This window comes from Sphaerodactylus townsendi, linkage group LG17 (genome assembly GCF_021028975.2).
Source record: "Sphaerodactylus townsendi isolate TG3544 linkage group LG17, MPM_Stown_v2.3, whole genome shotgun sequence".
Classification (NCBI taxonomy): Eukaryota; Metazoa; Chordata; class Lepidosauria; order Squamata; family Sphaerodactylidae; genus Sphaerodactylus; species Sphaerodactylus townsendi.
The window spans coordinates 22768784-22785652 of NC_059441.1; the positions used below are offsets into that span (position 1 = coordinate 22768784).

The 16869-nt window shown below is 48.9% G+C and overlaps 1 protein-coding gene and 1 pseudogene across 1 annotated transcript in view; both read right to left on the bottom strand.

Annotated features, from left to right (window-relative positions):
* Nucleotides 1-1997: 1997 nt before the first annotated feature.
* LOC125424418 (NT-3 growth factor receptor-like) overlaps nt 1998-16869 on the bottom strand; it is a 71248-nt gene continuing 56376 nt past the window's right edge. The window contains exons 5-6 of the mRNA XM_048481645.1: nt 15212-15370; nt 1998-4443 (exon numbers count right to left, since the gene is read on the bottom strand). Coding sequence (XP_048337602.1) covers nt 4258-4443; nt 15212-15370 — 345 coding nt within the window. The 3' untranslated portion in view covers nt 1998-4257. The remainder of the gene's footprint in view (nt 4444-15211; nt 15371-16869) is intronic.
* LOC125424778 lies at nt 12436-12553 on the bottom strand (annotated as a pseudogene).

The following is a 16869-nucleotide window of genomic DNA, read 5'->3' on the forward strand; positions in this document are numbered from 1 at the left end:
TCTTCCAAGATCCCTGGAATTGAGAGGCAACCACCCCCTCTAGTATCATGCCCAAGAATGGAAGATTGGCAGCTGGCCAGAGGTTCTCCGACATAGCAGGGCTCAGAGAAGGCTTTTTCAGAAGGTGTGTAATCACTGCCTCCTTGGCATAACTGCTGCTCTCAAGCAAACATCTACCACTTGATAGCGGAGAACACCGCATCGCAGAAAGCTGCAGTTCTTCAGTCAAAGCTCTGCTCATGATCTGCCTTCTGTCCTGACAGAAGTTGCTTTCAGGTAGCCGGCTCAGGGTTAACTCAACCTTCCATCCATCCATGATTGTTCAAATTTCAGGGTCTCATCTGGAAACTGTCCTAATGATACCACCCAAGTTCGGTGAAGTTTGATTCAGGGGGGGCAAAGTTATGAACCCTCAAACGGGGTAGCCCCATCTCTGTTAGCTCTCATTGGAAACAATGGGGGATGGGGAACCCACTGAACCAAACTTCACCAAACTTGGGTGACATCATCAGGAGAGTCTCCGGATGAGACCCTGAAATGTTGGTGGTGCTAGCTTTAAACATGCACCCCTTGCAGAGGAAATTGCGAAAAAACACCAAAAAATACTGGATTCGTTCATATTCGGGCAAAACATATTCGAGTCAATTTTGGCCCGAATATGCCCAAATGCACCCAGATTCGGGCCAAATCCAGAATTTGGTGCACTCGAATCTCCAAGCCTAGTATCCAGCTTGCTAGGGGTACACTGCAGATGACCATTACAAACCCTCCATGAGCAAAGTGTGCCAAATAAATGTTGTGATGTCAGAGTACCCCATGGGGTAACCTTTACTTTTATGTTGACAGTGCTGTAAAACAATAATGATGGTGATGATTTTTTTAAAAATGATGACTACCCTCACTTTGGCTGACCTGGGAATTCTTCCCCCCTCCCATATTTTTTTTCTCTGTGAAAAACCCACATGCTTTCTGGCCTGACTAAATCATCTGAGCCAATTACACCCTTATAAATCCGTAGACATCAATGGGCTTAGAAGGACATATACTTTGGATTGCAACCAGGTATAACCTCCCAAATAAGCCACAAGTGAACAAAGGCCACAGTCTCCGACCAGTTTGGCAGTGGTCCCTTATCACTGAAACCACATAATTCATCACTGGGTGAGGGGAGGCGAACCCAACCTTCTCTGCTTGGTCCAGAAATAAAGAAACAATGGGCAAGTACACGTTCAAAGATCGGTTATTAGAGAGAGCCAAAAAAACCCATCAGACACATGATTAAGGTTGTGTGTCTGTTGCAAAGTAATAACTATTGTTATACCTTTTTTTAAAAAAAAATCTTGTTTTGGTCTTTCCCCAAAGAATCCTGGGAAATGTAGTTTGGGAGGTGGTGTGACATCCTCTCTGTCAAGTGACTCTCTAGCTCCAGTTCCCAGGGCTCTAGGGGGTAAGGGATGATTGTTCAGCCACTGGGATCTGTTAGGCAGATATATCGCCTCTACACCCTCCACCACCTCTTAGAGCACTTTTGGCCAGTACCAGACATTTTGGCATCCTCTCCCGTGCACAGGGACTTTTCTTCTCAACACAGGCATGAGAAAAAAATTAGCACAGGTGAATAGTAATTGAGGGCAAAGTGGGCAGAAGAACTGGTCACAGCTGAGCCTCCAGTAGGGCTGCCAACATCCAGGTGATACTTGAAGAACTCCCACTATTACAACTGGTCTCTAGATCAGGGGTCTGCAAAATATGGTTCTCCAGATGTTCATGGACTATAATTTCCATCAGGCTATGCTGGTAGGGGCTGATGCAAATTGTGGTCCATGAACATCTGGAGAGTCATAGTTTGCAGACCTCTGCTCTAGATGATCGCGATCAGTTCTCTGGAGAGAATGGCTGCTTTGGAGGGTGGACTCTATGGCATTATACCACTCTGAAGAATTTCTCCTCCCCAAACTCTGCCCACCCTAGACTCCACCCCCAAATCTCCAGGGATTTCCCAACCCAGTGCTTGCAGCCCTAGCCTACACAAATGTTGAGTTGGCTCCTCAAATAGTTTTATGGGGAGCTTGGAGGGGGTCGTTTTGGGGGCATCACACTGCCTCGTTTTCAGATGCTGCATTTTGCACAAAAAGATTTGTTAAAAAATGGCTTCACAATGGCTCTGGGGCTCATCATCCCTTTGCTGTCTCCCCTGTACAATGCCCTTCACTAGCGCATGAAAAAAACACACATAAATGGTAGATGCCCACAAGCCGGCATCTGACTGGAGTGCAACCCTCTTTCCTGAACATTCTGATCCTTCTGTCAATGGGCAGGAGGAAGACGAGGCTCTTCTATGCCCCAGTAAAAGCTCCATTCCCAGTGAGGTGCAAGGTTGGCCACTGGGGCGATTTGCTGAACCGCTTCCCTCCCAAAGCACCTGCCTTCCCCTCCCTCCCTATGAAGCTTGAGTTTCAGCCTCCAAACTTTCCCAACAGTTCCAGAGCAGATGCATCAACCCTTTCAAGGCTTCCACTAATGGGAGAGGAATGGCAGCCATGCGGGAAAGAAGAAAGGGGCAGGCGCTTGGAGGTGCCTCCACTCGCCCTCTGCCTCCCTACAAACCCTGGATCATAAATAGAGGCAGAAAGGGCTAGAGAAACAGGATGGGAGGGAAAGAGACCCACTGGAAGAGCTCTGCCCTTCAAGAAGGCCAGTTGGTAAGACAGGCAGATCTGAAAATGAAGTCGAAGGGGGGAAAATACACCCAGCTCCTTGTTGGGATGACACCGTAGAAGAGGAAGTGTGATGCAGGGCACAGTGTATGCAGACGCAGATCTGGGTCCGACTTTGTGCTTCACTGTCAACTCACTGTGTGGCCCCTGGCCAAGTCAGCCCCTCACTCTCTTCCCCTCTCAGAACGGGAGCAGGCAAGACCGACCATCCAAAGTTGGCTGAAGGTTTGGCAAGTGTAGATTCGCAAAGGGCTTTGTATATGAAAAAGGGTTCTATAAATTATCAAGGACGGCAATTATAAAAGGGTCACATTTGGTCTGGGCGTGCGTAGGAAAGGACCAGCCTGTCAGTCCTTCTCCCCGGACCACGTCTGAGGATCACATGGTTTCCAGGCCACCCTATCAGGGAGAGAGAGCTGTGAGGTCACAGCTGTGAATGCTGGATCTTTGTGTAGAGGGAGGGTTAACTCCAGAGGCAATATCCAGGAGGGTGGTTGTATCCTGTCGTGCCTTTCTCTGTATGGCTCTTTCAAGCAGCTGCTCTGCCGTTCAGCCCTTTTCTCAGGATCCGGATTTTGTTACAAAAAACACCCAAGGTGGGGAGATAAGAAAACAAAACCCCACGGCGCCGTTGTGTTTTCCCTGGTGTTCTTTTACCCATTTGTGACCCGCATCTTTTGTTTTCCAAAACTGCTTATACGTTCGCAGGTTGGAGGGCAGGACAACGATGAAGACTAGAGGGAAGGAAAGATCGGGGTGCTGGGCAGGAGCAATAAAAGGAGGTTCCACCAGGGGGATTATCCCAGTTCAAAATTCGGTTTTTGCGACATCTGCATTGAGGGCGAGTTTACAAAATTCAGCTGTGGGTCAGGCATGGTCTCTCTTCAGCTGTTGCTCCTTTCATGGGATTGTTTCTCTGTATTCCCAAGCGGCTTGTTCTCTGACCAACAGTGAACCTAAGTACCATCAAATCACAAGTGACTTACAGAAACTGCAGCAAGGGGTTTTCCAAGCAAAGGAGAAGCCGAGGTGGTTTGCCATCACCTTCCTCTAACAGTCTTCCTTGGTGGTCTCCCATCCATGTTTAGTTTCTGAGATCTGATGAGATAGGGCAAGACCATGCCGCCATCCCTCTCCGTTCTTGCCAATGGTTGGACGCAAAAGATCACTATAGGGTTTATGGTTCAAGACTCAGTTAAAGAAAAATGTTTAAATTACCATAAAGATTGCTTGCTCCCTCACTTCCTTTCTGCTTGGAACATTTTTACACCCTTTTCCCCTGCACCAGTAGTTCCTTTCTATATGGTATATCTCTTTCTATATATTACCTCTAAACATATATAAGCCAAACTGCCTTACAGGTTGATTGTTGGGGGTGGGGGACGACTCTCTATGTCTTGTCTTTTTTGTTGGGTGTGTGTTTTCCAGTGTTGTATGTGTAGCAGGCACTTGAGTTTGTATGAATATGTTGGCTTGAGGTCAAGGGAGAGGTAGGGATGGGGAAGAAGACACAGCAACGGTTTTTGGAAAACTGTCGCTGCTAGCCAAGGATGTCCAGGTAGATCGGTGTGGCTTTGCCCAGAGCGTGAAGGATCTTGTAGATTTCCTTGATGTTCAGCCGTTGCTGAGGTTCCCTCTGCCAACAGCCCAACATGATGTCATACACTTCCTTGGGGCAGACACGAGGCCTTTCCAAGACTCGACCTTGAGTGATGCACTCGATCACCTAAAAGGCATAACAGTGGAGGTGAATCTTAGGCACACCCCAAAACCCTCCCTTTTATATTTACTCATCTGGATGTTTAATCTGCCATGTTATGGCAGTTTGGTATAGTGGTTAAGAGTGGGTGGATTCTAATCTGGAGAACTGGGTTTGATTTCCCACTCCTCCACCTGAGTGGCAGAGGCTTATCTGGTGAACCAGATGTGTTTCCACACCCCTACATTCCTGCTGGGTGACCTGTGGCTAGTCAGAACTCAGAACTCTCTCAGTCCCACCTACCTTACAAGGTGTCTGTTGTGGGGAGAGGAAGGGAAAGGAGCTTGTAATCCACCTTGAGCCTTTTTACAGGAGAAAAGGGTGGGGTATAAATCCAAACAATAATAATAATAATAATAATAATAATAATAATAATAATAATAATAATAATAATAATAATAATAATAATAATAATAATAATAATAATAATTAATGTACCATCCTCTACCTTTAAAAGTCTCAAAGTGGCTTTGCAACCACCTTCCCTAACCCACCCTACTACAGACACCCTGTGAGATAGGTGAGGCTGAGAGTTCAGAGAGAACTGTGCCTTGTCCAAGGGCAACCAGCAGGCAAGGAGTGGGGATCAAACCTGATTCCCCAGATTAGAGTCCACCGCTCATATGGAGGAATGGGGGATCAAACCTGGTTCTCCAGATTAGAGTCTGTCACTCTAAACCACTACACCATGCTTGCTGCAGAGCTGCATATATTTTAAAAGGTCAACTCCTGTCTGGAAGCCACTCACACAATATTTTTTTTAACCATCTTCTTGTCTCCTGGTTCTGATTGTCTGGCTGGACAGCTCCCCCTCCTGATTCAGCACCCACTGCCAGGACAGCTCCCCCATTTTACTTGTACTTAAACCCCACAATTCAAGTATTGGCAGGAGGGGACCACCAGGACTTCCAGTGATTGGTTTGCCCTCTCTCAGTTGTACCCCAAACTGTAATGTTGATTTTGCTCCACAGAATTGAATGGGTACCTTTGCTCACCCTGTCAGCTTTTGCTTTCAAAAACATGATCTGAGTTCTGTTTCTTGGCAGAATGTTTAATGGGACGCTGGAATTGATTTTTGCTGTCTCTGTCCTAATACATTTTAACAGTTGCCATGTTTGGCTATGCTTGGGCCATGGGGAGGCATTGGCTTTCCTCTGACTCTTCATTGTAAGGCTAATTGTCCTCATTTTCTCTGAACTGGAAGGAGCAAAAATAACAGCATTTCCCCTTGAACTGAACTGAATCTGTGAAGGAAACACCCCACCCAAAAGATACACACATACACACTCCATAGTTCTCAACACATCACTTGATACTAGGATGCTAACATTATTGAGAAACACACAGAAGGGTAGGAAGCTCTGCTTTTAAGAACCAAGCCAGGAGAAAATCATCCTCTCCCTCCCCCAGGAATATAATGGTTTGGATCAAAATCTGTAGAGGGATGATATGGGGAAGTGGAAGAAAGACAGTTTGTTAATCAATCTCTTCTCCTTTCCTGGTATAAAAGAAATACATAAGATATATTTAAAAATATCCAGAGTATGAAATATAAAATAGAGGGATAATAAATTCAGTGGTTCCATAGAGGAAGACTCAAGGGTCTACCAAACGATAAGAGGCTTTGCCCCTGCAGCCCAGGGCAGTTGGATTCCATTGCGCACATTCTCCTCCACTGCCCACTTTACCAGAAACCAAGATCCAGCTTATTAGTACAAATCATTGACTCTATGAAAACCCTGACAGAGCTTGATAAAGTAAATATGCTCTTAAACTGTAATGACCTTGACTGTTGTCTCGCAGTGGCAAAGTTTCTGGCTGAGGTTTGCGAACTGAACTTATGATCCAGTGTGAAGTTTTATCTAGTAATTTTAACTGTATTTATATTGTATGTTCTGTATGCCAATAAAGGCTTATTGAAAAAAAAATTCAGTGGTATCCTTTTAGATCATTTTATTTTGTAATTTTAGAATCACGGGATTGGAAGAGACTACAAGGACCATCAATCCACCCCCTGCCATGCAGGAATACATAATCAAAACACTCCTGACAAATGGCCATCCAGCCACTGTTGAAAAACCTCCAAAGAAGGAGACTCCACCACCCTCCGAAGCAGTGTGTTTTTAGCACCTCTCAAAATGTTGGCCACTTTATTGGTTATATCAATCATACAACTATTCCGTAAGAAAGAAACTCAGAAAGTCTCCGGAATATTTATCTTATTTGTCTTAATGGGGCTTAAATATCTATTGTAGATTTCTGCATCAAAAGAACAACAGAACAGAAGCTGCACTTTCAGAGCCAAGCCAGGGGGAAACCACTCTCTCTTTGCCTCAAGGATATAACAGTTTGAATCCCAATCTGTACAGGGATAAGGATTGGAAAAATGGAAGGAGGGCAGTTTGTCAGATGGCTGTTATTAATGCTCAGCTCCCCTTGTCTGGAACTGACAATCTGCACTGCAGCAGCCTCCTGTCTGGATGACCTGACACGAACTGCTGATAAATGCACATCTCCAAACTGCAGGCAGGATGAAGCCAAGCACAGCAAGGGGACTGGGAGTTTATCGCTTCGGAATAGCAATGGACGTGGCTGCACATCCAAAGAGATCATTGTTTCACTGGAATTTGCATGTAAATAGTAGAGGGTGGAATGATTAAGAAGAGCTACAGAAGGGAAGGAAGGGTAAAGTCAGGGCAAGAAGACAAAAACTTTGCCACTGCAAAGAGTGACGGAAGGCAGAGACTGGGATTTATGAAGCTGTGGCCAGTTCCTGGCCAGTTCCAGGAGGCATGTTGCGGGCACCTCCTTGCCAGGAAATGGTTGGATTGCAGGGAGGCAGGACCGCCCCCATGGCCATGTTCCCCCTGTGTAGGTGCGTCGGTAGGAGCCTGTCAGGACTGAGTCTGTCAGTGACGGATGGCAGGCAGAGCCGGGGGAGGGGGTTCACCATTCCTTGATGCTGGGCAAAGGTCTGGTGTCTTCCCCTTGCCACCCCAGGACATCCCAGACAAAGATCTTATTGCAGGGAAGTGTGAACTGTTCCCAGGCTCGCAATGCTTTGTAGTAAATGCTTCGTAGTTTGTAGAGGGATAGTAGGAGCCATTTGGCTTGGTGGGAGGGGGCAACGGGATATAGGTGGTGGGTTTGTGCAGGAATCACCAGATTCCTCTTTGACAATGTTACCTACGTTCTGAAATAAAGGCTTTAGAACAAATCTACAGTTTCTGTTGTTTCCAGACTCGAGGTCTGACATTAAGTGGAATCTTGCAACTTGGCTTGCATTCGGCCCCATGTCTGACATGGATGGAGCTACAGGAGAGCCCCTCAAAGTCGAGTCCCCCGCGGCCTGGGTGATGTGAAGGATCAGAACGGAGACGGGGTGGCTGGCGGGACACCCCACGAACCAGACAGCAGGGACGGGGACTTGGATGCCTGCGCCCCTGTCCGGCCTGATCCGCACCATGGAGTCGGGCACGACACCCGAGGGGAGGCGAGTATGGAATCGCCATACTACCCGGCCCCCTCTCTATCGGAGGCCCAAGCCGAAAAGGCGGCGTGAATCCACCTGGCTCACACAACCCATGGACCAGGACCTCGATCTGGAGTGGGACCTAGAGGCGCAGGATGAGTGGTCAAGAGCCCAGGCCCAGGCAGGGACAGTCGCTTGGCAGTGGGAGTGGGACGAGATGTAGCAGGAGCTATACTTCCTGTGGCACAACATTGAACTCCTCCTGGCCCATGCCGAGGTGAGGGAGAGGGAACGTCGGGTGCCGCTGCTGCTGGATGGGGCACTCCAGCCAGTACCCCTGGCCAGCGTGCCGCCCACCAGTCAACCGGAGGCACCCTCTCTGCCGGCACCGCCAGGGCCACCCGAACCCCCACTACCGCTGGCAGCCTCGCGATGGAGGCAGTGTCTGAAAATCCGCTTCGATGGGGCGACTGATGCACTGCCTAACTTCCTGGTGCAGGTGGAAGTGCACATGGAACTGTATGAAGATGAGGACAAGGATGAGGACAAGATCGAAAAGGAGCATGAAGTAGGGGCCCTCCTGGGAGGGGAGGCGGCTGGGTTGAATGTGGGACTGTACAAAGGCTGGGCACCCAAGCTGAGCTCCTTCCTCCGCTTAATGTTGGCGCTGTGGTGGCAGTTCGAGGACCCTTTCCAGGTGGAAAAGGCCCGCGCCCGCCTCCAGCGGATCCGGCAGGGGACCCGATCCATGGCCGACTATGTTTCTGAGTTTCGGCAGCTGGCTGGAGTGATCCAAGACTGGCCGGAGCCAGTAAAGATCCACTTCTTTGAGGAAGGGCTGCATCCCGAGGTGGCCCAGTGGGCCCTAGTGACAGCGGAACTGACTTCCCTGGTGGGGTGGTACGCGCAGGCTGGGGAAGCGGAAATCTGGCTGTGGAAGGTGCAGCTACTCAAGTGATGGAGCAGCCCCCATGCAAGACCCCGCCACCAACTCCCTGTCGCTCCCCACCGGGTGTAGCGGCATCCGGCTGCAGCAACAAGGGGGCAGCGGAGCCCCTTTACGCCCACCGCCGTCGACTGGGGCTCTGCCTGCATTGCAGAGGGGAGGGGCACCTTGCTGCTGTGTGCCCCAGTAAGTGATCCAGCCGGTCGGGGGTTGCAAGTGGAAAGGGACGGGGTTGCAAGTGGAACCGTGTGAAGCAAGTTCTGCCTCCAAAGAAGTGGGTGACCTGGAATCCAGTGAGGAGTCAGCGGGAAATGACAGTGCGCCCGTGGAATCCAGTGAGGAGTCAGCGGGAAATGAAGTGTGCCCGCGGCCAGGTCCTGTCCAAGGCTGCGAACCCACGGTTGAGTGGCACCAATAAACCATTCCTCCTCCCTGTAGTGGTCTTCAGCCAGGGTTGTGGGACTAAAATACAAACTCAAGCGCTGGTTGACTCAGGCTGCACCCTTTGCCTAATGAAACCGGTGCTTGCTCGCCAATTGGGGCTGAAGCGGATCCCTCTGCACCGTCCCATCCAATTTGAGCAAATGGACGGTGGGGTGTTGGGCGGCGCCCTGGCCATGCACAAGACTGAGCCCATTTTACTCCGCTGCAGGAAGCATTGGGAGCAGTGGGGCTTCATAACTGCAGCGGTGGCCAAATATGCCTTGGTATTAGGTGTGCCCTGGCTCTGTGAGCATGACCCTAACACCACCTGGTCCACCACCACACTTCAATGCGGGGATCACCTAGCTTCTGGACCCAGTGACCCTCCAGCAGAGGAAGAGGGGCTGCGTGAGTTGGCAGGTGGTTTGCTGGATGCCCCGGCCATCCCCCTCCCGTATCAGGATCTTTGGCAAGTATTTGAAGAAGGAGAGTGTGACAAGATGCTGCCCCATCGCAAAACAGACTGTAAGATCGAGCTATTGCCAGGTGCCAAACTCCCCATAAGTTGTCTCTACCCCATGAGTCCCTCTGAAGCTCAGGCGTTTCAGGAGTTTTTAGACAAGAATTTGAGGCAGGGCTTTATAAAAAGGGTTACCAGTGACTTTGCGGCTCCGGTGCTCTTTGTGAAAAAGAAGGACGGCACCCTACGGTTGTGCATTGACTACTGGGGGCTGAACTCCATGTGTAATAAATACCCACTGTCGCTGATCAAGGATTTGTTGAGCTGTTTGGGGCAGGGCAAAATCTTCACCAAATTGGACTTGAGGGAGGCTTACTACCAGGTGCGGATCACCAAGGGCATGGAGAAAATGATGGCTTTTACCACAAGAACGGGCCAGTTTGCTTACCGCGTGCTCCCATTTGGTTTATCCAGAGTTCCTGGGGTTTTTATGAGCTTAATTAATGAGGTGCTTCAGGAGATTTTGTTCAAAGGGGTGGTGGTGTATTTGGACGATGTGCTGATATACTCCCAAATGGAAGTGGAGCATGTGGCCACCGTTAGGGCTGTCCTACAACAGCTGCTGGACATTGACTTGTTTGTAAAGCTGTCTAAGTGTGAGTTCCTCAAGGAAAAACTTGACTTCTTGGGATACTGCATTTCCAGCCGGGGTTGGAAATGGATCTGGGGAAGGTGCAGGATGTGCTCCAGTGGCAGAAACCCCGCACGTGAAAGCAGTTGCAATCGTTCCTTGGCTTTGCCAACTTTTATCGTGACTTTATCCCTGATTTTGCCCGGTTGGGCCTCCCCCTCACCGACCTGTTACACACCAAGGATAAGGGAGTGGCGGCGATGGAGCTGGTCTCCCAAGTGTCAGGAGGTCTTTCAGGCACTTAAACATGCCTTTATGTCCGAGCCCATCTTGCACTAAGCCGACCCCTCCAAACCCTTTGTTGTGCATGTCGATGCCTTGGACAAAGCTATGAGCGCGGCTCTGCTTCAGTGGGGGGTGGGGAGGATGGGAAGTTGCACCCCTGTGCCTCCCTCTCCCGCAAATTCTCAGGGGCGGAGCTGCATTGGACTGTAGGAGACAAGGAGACAGGGGCGATTAAACACACCCTGACGGAGTGGTGCCATTGGTTGGAGGGCACCACCCTCCTCTTTGAGGTGTGGATGGACCATAAGAATCTAGCGGTGTTCCGTGCGCCCGGGAAGCTCTGCACCAAGCAGCTCCATTGGGCAGATTTTTTTCCCGTTTCAACTTCTCGCTGCACTTCTTCCTGGGGAAGTCCAATTGTTTGGCTGACGCGCTGTCTTGCTTGCCCGACCCTCCCTGGTGGCTCCTGCTCCATTCGGGACTATTCTCCCCTTCCCAAGTGGGATTGGCAGTGACTACCCACAGTCGGGCATCACCCAGCGTCGCTCCCCCGTTCTTGCCCGCATCCCTGGAGAATGCCTTAAAGGAGGCAGGAGCCCCCCCGGTGCCCCCCGAGGAGGGCAGCAACCAACTGGAGAAACATGGCGAGTTCTGGTGGAAGGGGAATCGGCTCTATGTGCCCCTGCACGCATGTCTCCTCATGTTGCGGGGGACCCATGATGTTAAATCAGCAGGGCACTTTGGGTTTGTGAAAACGTTGCATTTAGCCCGCAGGCAATTTTGGTGGCGAACTTTTCTGGGGGACGTGGAGGCGTATGTCAAAGGGTGCCCCACGTGTGCGACCGTCAAGCAGGCGCAGGGGAAGGTACCTGGCCTCCTCCAGCCCCTCCTAGTGCCTTCCACACCCTGGAAGGTGATTTCCATGGATTTCATCACTGACCTCCCATCCAGCAAGGTGAAGTCTGTGATTTGGATGGTTGTGGAATTGTTTCCAAAACAGGCTCATTTTATCTTGTGCGCCCCGCTGCCGACAGTGAGCAAACTGACCCAAATGTTTGTGACTCACATTCATAGGCTCCACGGTGCCCCCGACAAAATAATATTAGACCAAGGCAGCCAGTTTGTATCGCAGTTCTGGTGACATTTCCTCCAGCTGTTAGGCACGGAGCAAGCCCTTTCCTCGGTCTACCACATGGCGACAGATGGGCAAAGCAAATGCACGAACGCTACCCTGGAACAATATCTGTGGTGTTACATTAATTACTACCAAGATAATTGGGCGGACTTGCTCCCCTTTGCGGAGTTTGCATACAACAATACAGTGCATAGTAGCACGGGTAAAACCCCCTTCGAGGTTGTTTCAGGCCAGTCAGCTAAGCCCTTTCCATTCCTGGGAGAGGTGCAACAAGGCCTGGTAGAGCTCCAGGAGTGGGTGCAGTCCATCCAGCAAGCATGGGGCCTCATCCAAAAAGTGCTGGAGAAGGCTAAACAGGGACACAAGTGGGTAACGGGGTAATGGGATATAGGGATAACGGGATATAGGTGGTGGGTTTGTGTGGGAATCGCCAGATTCCTCTTTGACAATGTTACCTACGCTCTCAAATAAAGGCTTTAGAACAAATCTACAGTTTCTGTTGTTTCCAGACTCGAGATCTGACAGAGCCGGGGCTGCGATTCTCCTGTGAATCTAGAGCAAGCAAATAAAATATGCTCTAAGGTCTCTTCAGAGGTTGGGCAGTGTAAGCCTACAGCACCTGGTATTCCCAGGCAGTCTCCCATCCAAGTACTAACCAGGCCTGACCCTGCTTACCTTCCAAGATCAGATGAGATCGGGCACGTTCAGGGTGGTAGGCCGTAGGCCAGTGGTGGTGAACCTATGGCACGCATGCCAGAGGTGGCACTCAGAGCCCTCTCTGTGGGCACATGTGCACAGAGTTAGTCATATAGAGGGAGCGAAAAATCACACACACACCCCACACACACATCTAGGCTGGCCTTGCTTCTGAGTAAACCCTCCTAGGGTCGTGATTCACCCATTCAAAGCGTTGCACAGTTGCTTCACCAATCTTACTCCCAAGTAATGCATGCCTTGGAGCAAACCTTTTTTTCTAAACTAAAACCTCAGTATTCAGGTTAAATTGCCATGTTGGAACTTTACAATAAATAAGTGGGTTTTGGGTTGCAATTTGGGCATTCGGTCTCGAAAAAGTTGACCATCACTGCTGTAGGCTGCCCCATGTTTATTGGCCTATGTGGAAAGGGCCATAGAAGATCTGCCCTAGTATCTATTTGAGGGCTCTTTCCAAGCCTTTATAATCATCATAGTGACTTTAAGTTGATTTCTGCTGCATTTTGGAACTGGAGGGTTTTTTTAATCCTAAATTATTTTTGAGCAACGTTTCAAGAGATGCATGATATCAACATTTTACTGTCCCAAACAAAATATGTCTGCTATGTTAAACAGCAGAGCCAGGTCTTGCTGCGCACACAGATTGGCTACGGAAAGCAATACCTTGCATTTTGCTTTGCATGCAATTCAATAAATTAAGGGCTCTCTGTCCAGAAAGCAGAAGATTCACATTTCTCATTAAAAAAGAGGCAAAGATTCTGAAATGCCATTAGACACACGGGGGGATAAATGCGAGCAGATTTCTCCATTCCTAGTTTGATCGATGTGTCTCTCTCCAGCTCTTCTGCCCTCCCCACTAAGACGTTTACAGCGCAGCATGCCTGTGTTTGCAGATCAGCTCCTAAAGCAGCATTCTCAGTGATTCTGACTGGCAGCATTTCTTTAACTAGCAAACTCGGGGGATGCCTTCCGCATACTTGAACAGCTCAGCTTCCCTTCCTCCTCCAGTACTCGACCATTGCTCCTGCCTAGAGGGGCCCCATTTTCTGAGACGCTGCATCACACTAGACTTGTGCATAGGCATTTGTTTTTCCCCCACCATATATTCTGTCACTTGAAGGATGGAAGAGGCTCCAAAACACCTCACACTGAACGTTTTTGCACCTGCATGTTGAAAACTGCAGAAACTGTACGTCATGTTCTGTACTATTGCCCCCTTCACAACGGGGCCAGAACAAAGTTTCTCTCAGCCTTATTGATGGGCTTAGAGTGCTGGACAGAGCAGCAGAAGACTAGTTGTTGTGGGTTTTCCAGGTTGTATGGCCGTGGTCTGGTGTATCTTGTTCCTGACGTTTCGCCTGTGGCTGGCATCTTCAGAGGTGTATCGCAGAGAGTGTGTGTTACATACTGTGTCCAGTAACACACTTCTCTCTGTAATACACCTATGAAGATGCCAGCCACAGGCGAAACGTCAAGAACAAGATCCACCAGGCCACAGCAACACAACCCGGGAAGCCCACAACAACCAGTTGAATCCGGCCGTGAAAGCCTTCGACAATACAGCAGAAGACTGTTTATTTGCTAAATAATGAATCCAGAGATGCTCTAGAGCAAGTGGCCAGATTTTTATGCACGGTCATAAACAAACCATCTTAATTTTGCATTGAACTTTAAATTTTATTTTAAATAAGTGGGTTTTGGGTTGCAATTTGGGCATTCGGTCTCGAAAAAGTTGACCATCACTGCTGTAGGCTGCCCCATGTTTATTGTATTTTAAATCTTTAGTGTATTTTAAATCTTTGCAACGTATGCATTAAAGGTTATCTGTATATTCTGTCAGCAATTTTGGGAGGGACTAGTTCATTACTGGGTTGTCTCATACGGATTTGTTTTGTCATTGCTTCTTACACAATTATTCTGCTATCATAATTCTATTAATTTTCCATTGGTTTCAATAGAAGCCCCCTCCCTTTCTTGAGCCTATGCCTCAAAGAAGTCTCAAAGTGGTTTACAACTGCGAGTCACGGTTCTCTTAGAACTCTCTCATCCCCACCCAGCTCACAAGGTGGCTGTTGTGGGTTGAGGAAAAGAAGATGTTTGTAAGCCACTTTGAGATTCCTTACGGTTGAGAAAAGGGGGGGTATAATTCCAAACTTTTCTTCTTTTCCTTCTTCACGCTCATTGTTTGCTATTCTCCATATTTTTTTACCCATTATTAGTCCAGCAATATTGGTTCAATTTTCCTCCTCCTCCTCCTCCTCCTCCTCCTCCTCCTCCTCCTCCTCCTCCTCCTCCTCCTCCTCCTCCTCCTCCTCCTCCTCCTCCTCCTCCTCCTCCTCCTCCTCCATATGCTTACAAGTAGAGTATCTACCAGGATCTCTCGAACCTCCTGTGGAGTTCTTTCACATCTACTACCTGATCCTTTTAACTGGAGGGGATGGGAATTGAACCTGGAATCGTCTGCGTGCCAAGTGGATGGTTTATCACTGAGAAATGGCCCTTTCCCACTGCTTATTTTTTTTAGTCTCTGCTGTGTACATTTGTGTCTAGGTGGAGCAGCTCCCCCTCCCTCCATTCAATCTCTCCAAACCCTCTCAATGGAATGCCTCACTTTTCTCATGCTGGTGTATTATTCCCTCCATCCCACTTAACCGTGGTACATCCCATACCTCTGTGTTTGAGAGCTGGAACCAGGGCTGTTTCCCGTACGTGAAGATCTCCCAGAGGATCACTCCAAAACTCCAGACGTCACTCTCAGTGGTGAATTTCCGATACATGATGCTCTCAGGGGGCATCCAACGAATTGGGAGCATGGTGTGTCCTCCAACCTGCATAAGGAGCATAAGATACAGCAACCCTGTTGTTATTTGCAGTGGAACAAGATAAGCTATGGGTGAAGCTTGCCTGCTCAAATAGCACAAGCTTGCAGCAGTGGCGTAGTGGTTAAGGAGCAGCAGTGGCATAGTGGTTAAGAGCAGGTGTACTCTAATCTGGAGGAACCAGGTTTGATTTCCCTTCTGCCGCTTGAGCTGTAGGGGCTTATCTGGGGAATTCAGATTGGCCTGTACACTCCCACACATGCCAGCTGGGTGACCTTGGGTTAGTCACAGTTCTTCTGAGCTCTCTCAGCCCCACCTACCTCACAGGGTGTTTGTTGTGAGGGGGGAAGGGAAAGGAGTTTGTAAGCCCCTTTGAGTCTCCTTGCAGAAGAGAAAGGGGGATATAAAGCCAACTCTTCTTCTTCTTCTTCTTCTTCTTCTTCTTCTTCTTCTTCTTCTTCTTCTTCTTCTTCTTCTTCTTCTTCTTCTTCTTCTTCTTCTTCTTCTTCTTCTTCTTCTTCTTCTTCTTCTTCTTCTTCTTCTTCTTCTTCTTCTTCTTCTTCAAAAATGGAAGAGGCACTATTGCCGTCAAGGAATGGGACATACAGTATAATTAAAACTCCCCAAACAAAAATTGCAGCCTTCCCTGTTACTGGATTCCCTGTTGACCTTGGGCTAGTCACAGCTCTTTGGAGCATTCTCAGCCCCACCCACCTCACAGGAGAGAAAGGTGGGTTATAAATCCAAAGCTCTTCTCTTCTTCTGTTAGTCGGGTGGGGGTGGAGGGAAGGGAATGGAGATTGTAAGCCCCTTTGAGTCTCCTTATAGGAGAGAAAAGGGAGGTATAAATCCAAACTTTTCTTTCCTGGCCTGATAACTTTCCAGAAACAGAGGATTTTTGTGGTAGAGGAACACTGAAACACATAATTTCACCCCATTCCTGTAAGGAGACTCAAGGTGGCTTACAAGCTCCTTTCCCTTCTTCTCCCCATAGTAGACACCTTGTATGTGGAGCTGAGAGAGGTCTGAGAGAACTGTGACTAGCCCCAGGTCACCCAGTAGGCATGTAGAAGTGCGGAAATGCATCTGTTTCACCAGATAAACCTCTCAGGTGGAGGAGTGGGGAATCATACCCAGTTCTCTAAATGCCTAATAAAGGTTGTTCTGTTGTGTGAAACCCAGTTCTCCTGATCAGAATTCACTCGCTCTTAACCACTACATCATGCTGTCTCCCACTCTGTGGGTTAGGTTAGACTGAGGTTGATTCTGCACTTGGGTTATCGACCTAAGTTCGAGCTGCGTTCGACCTAAGTGCTCCGCACAACCACAGGGATCGATGTGGTTTTGTACCAGCTTCGCCCCGTGTAACGGTCAAATTTCCGACTCCAGTTGGGAACTACTACTTTTTCAGGGAACCACGCTCGAACTCAGCTCAATTCCAGTAAAGTGCGGAATCTCTGGTGCCAGGAGTCCCCCATTCAGCCAATCACAGCTGAGTGTTTCGGGCA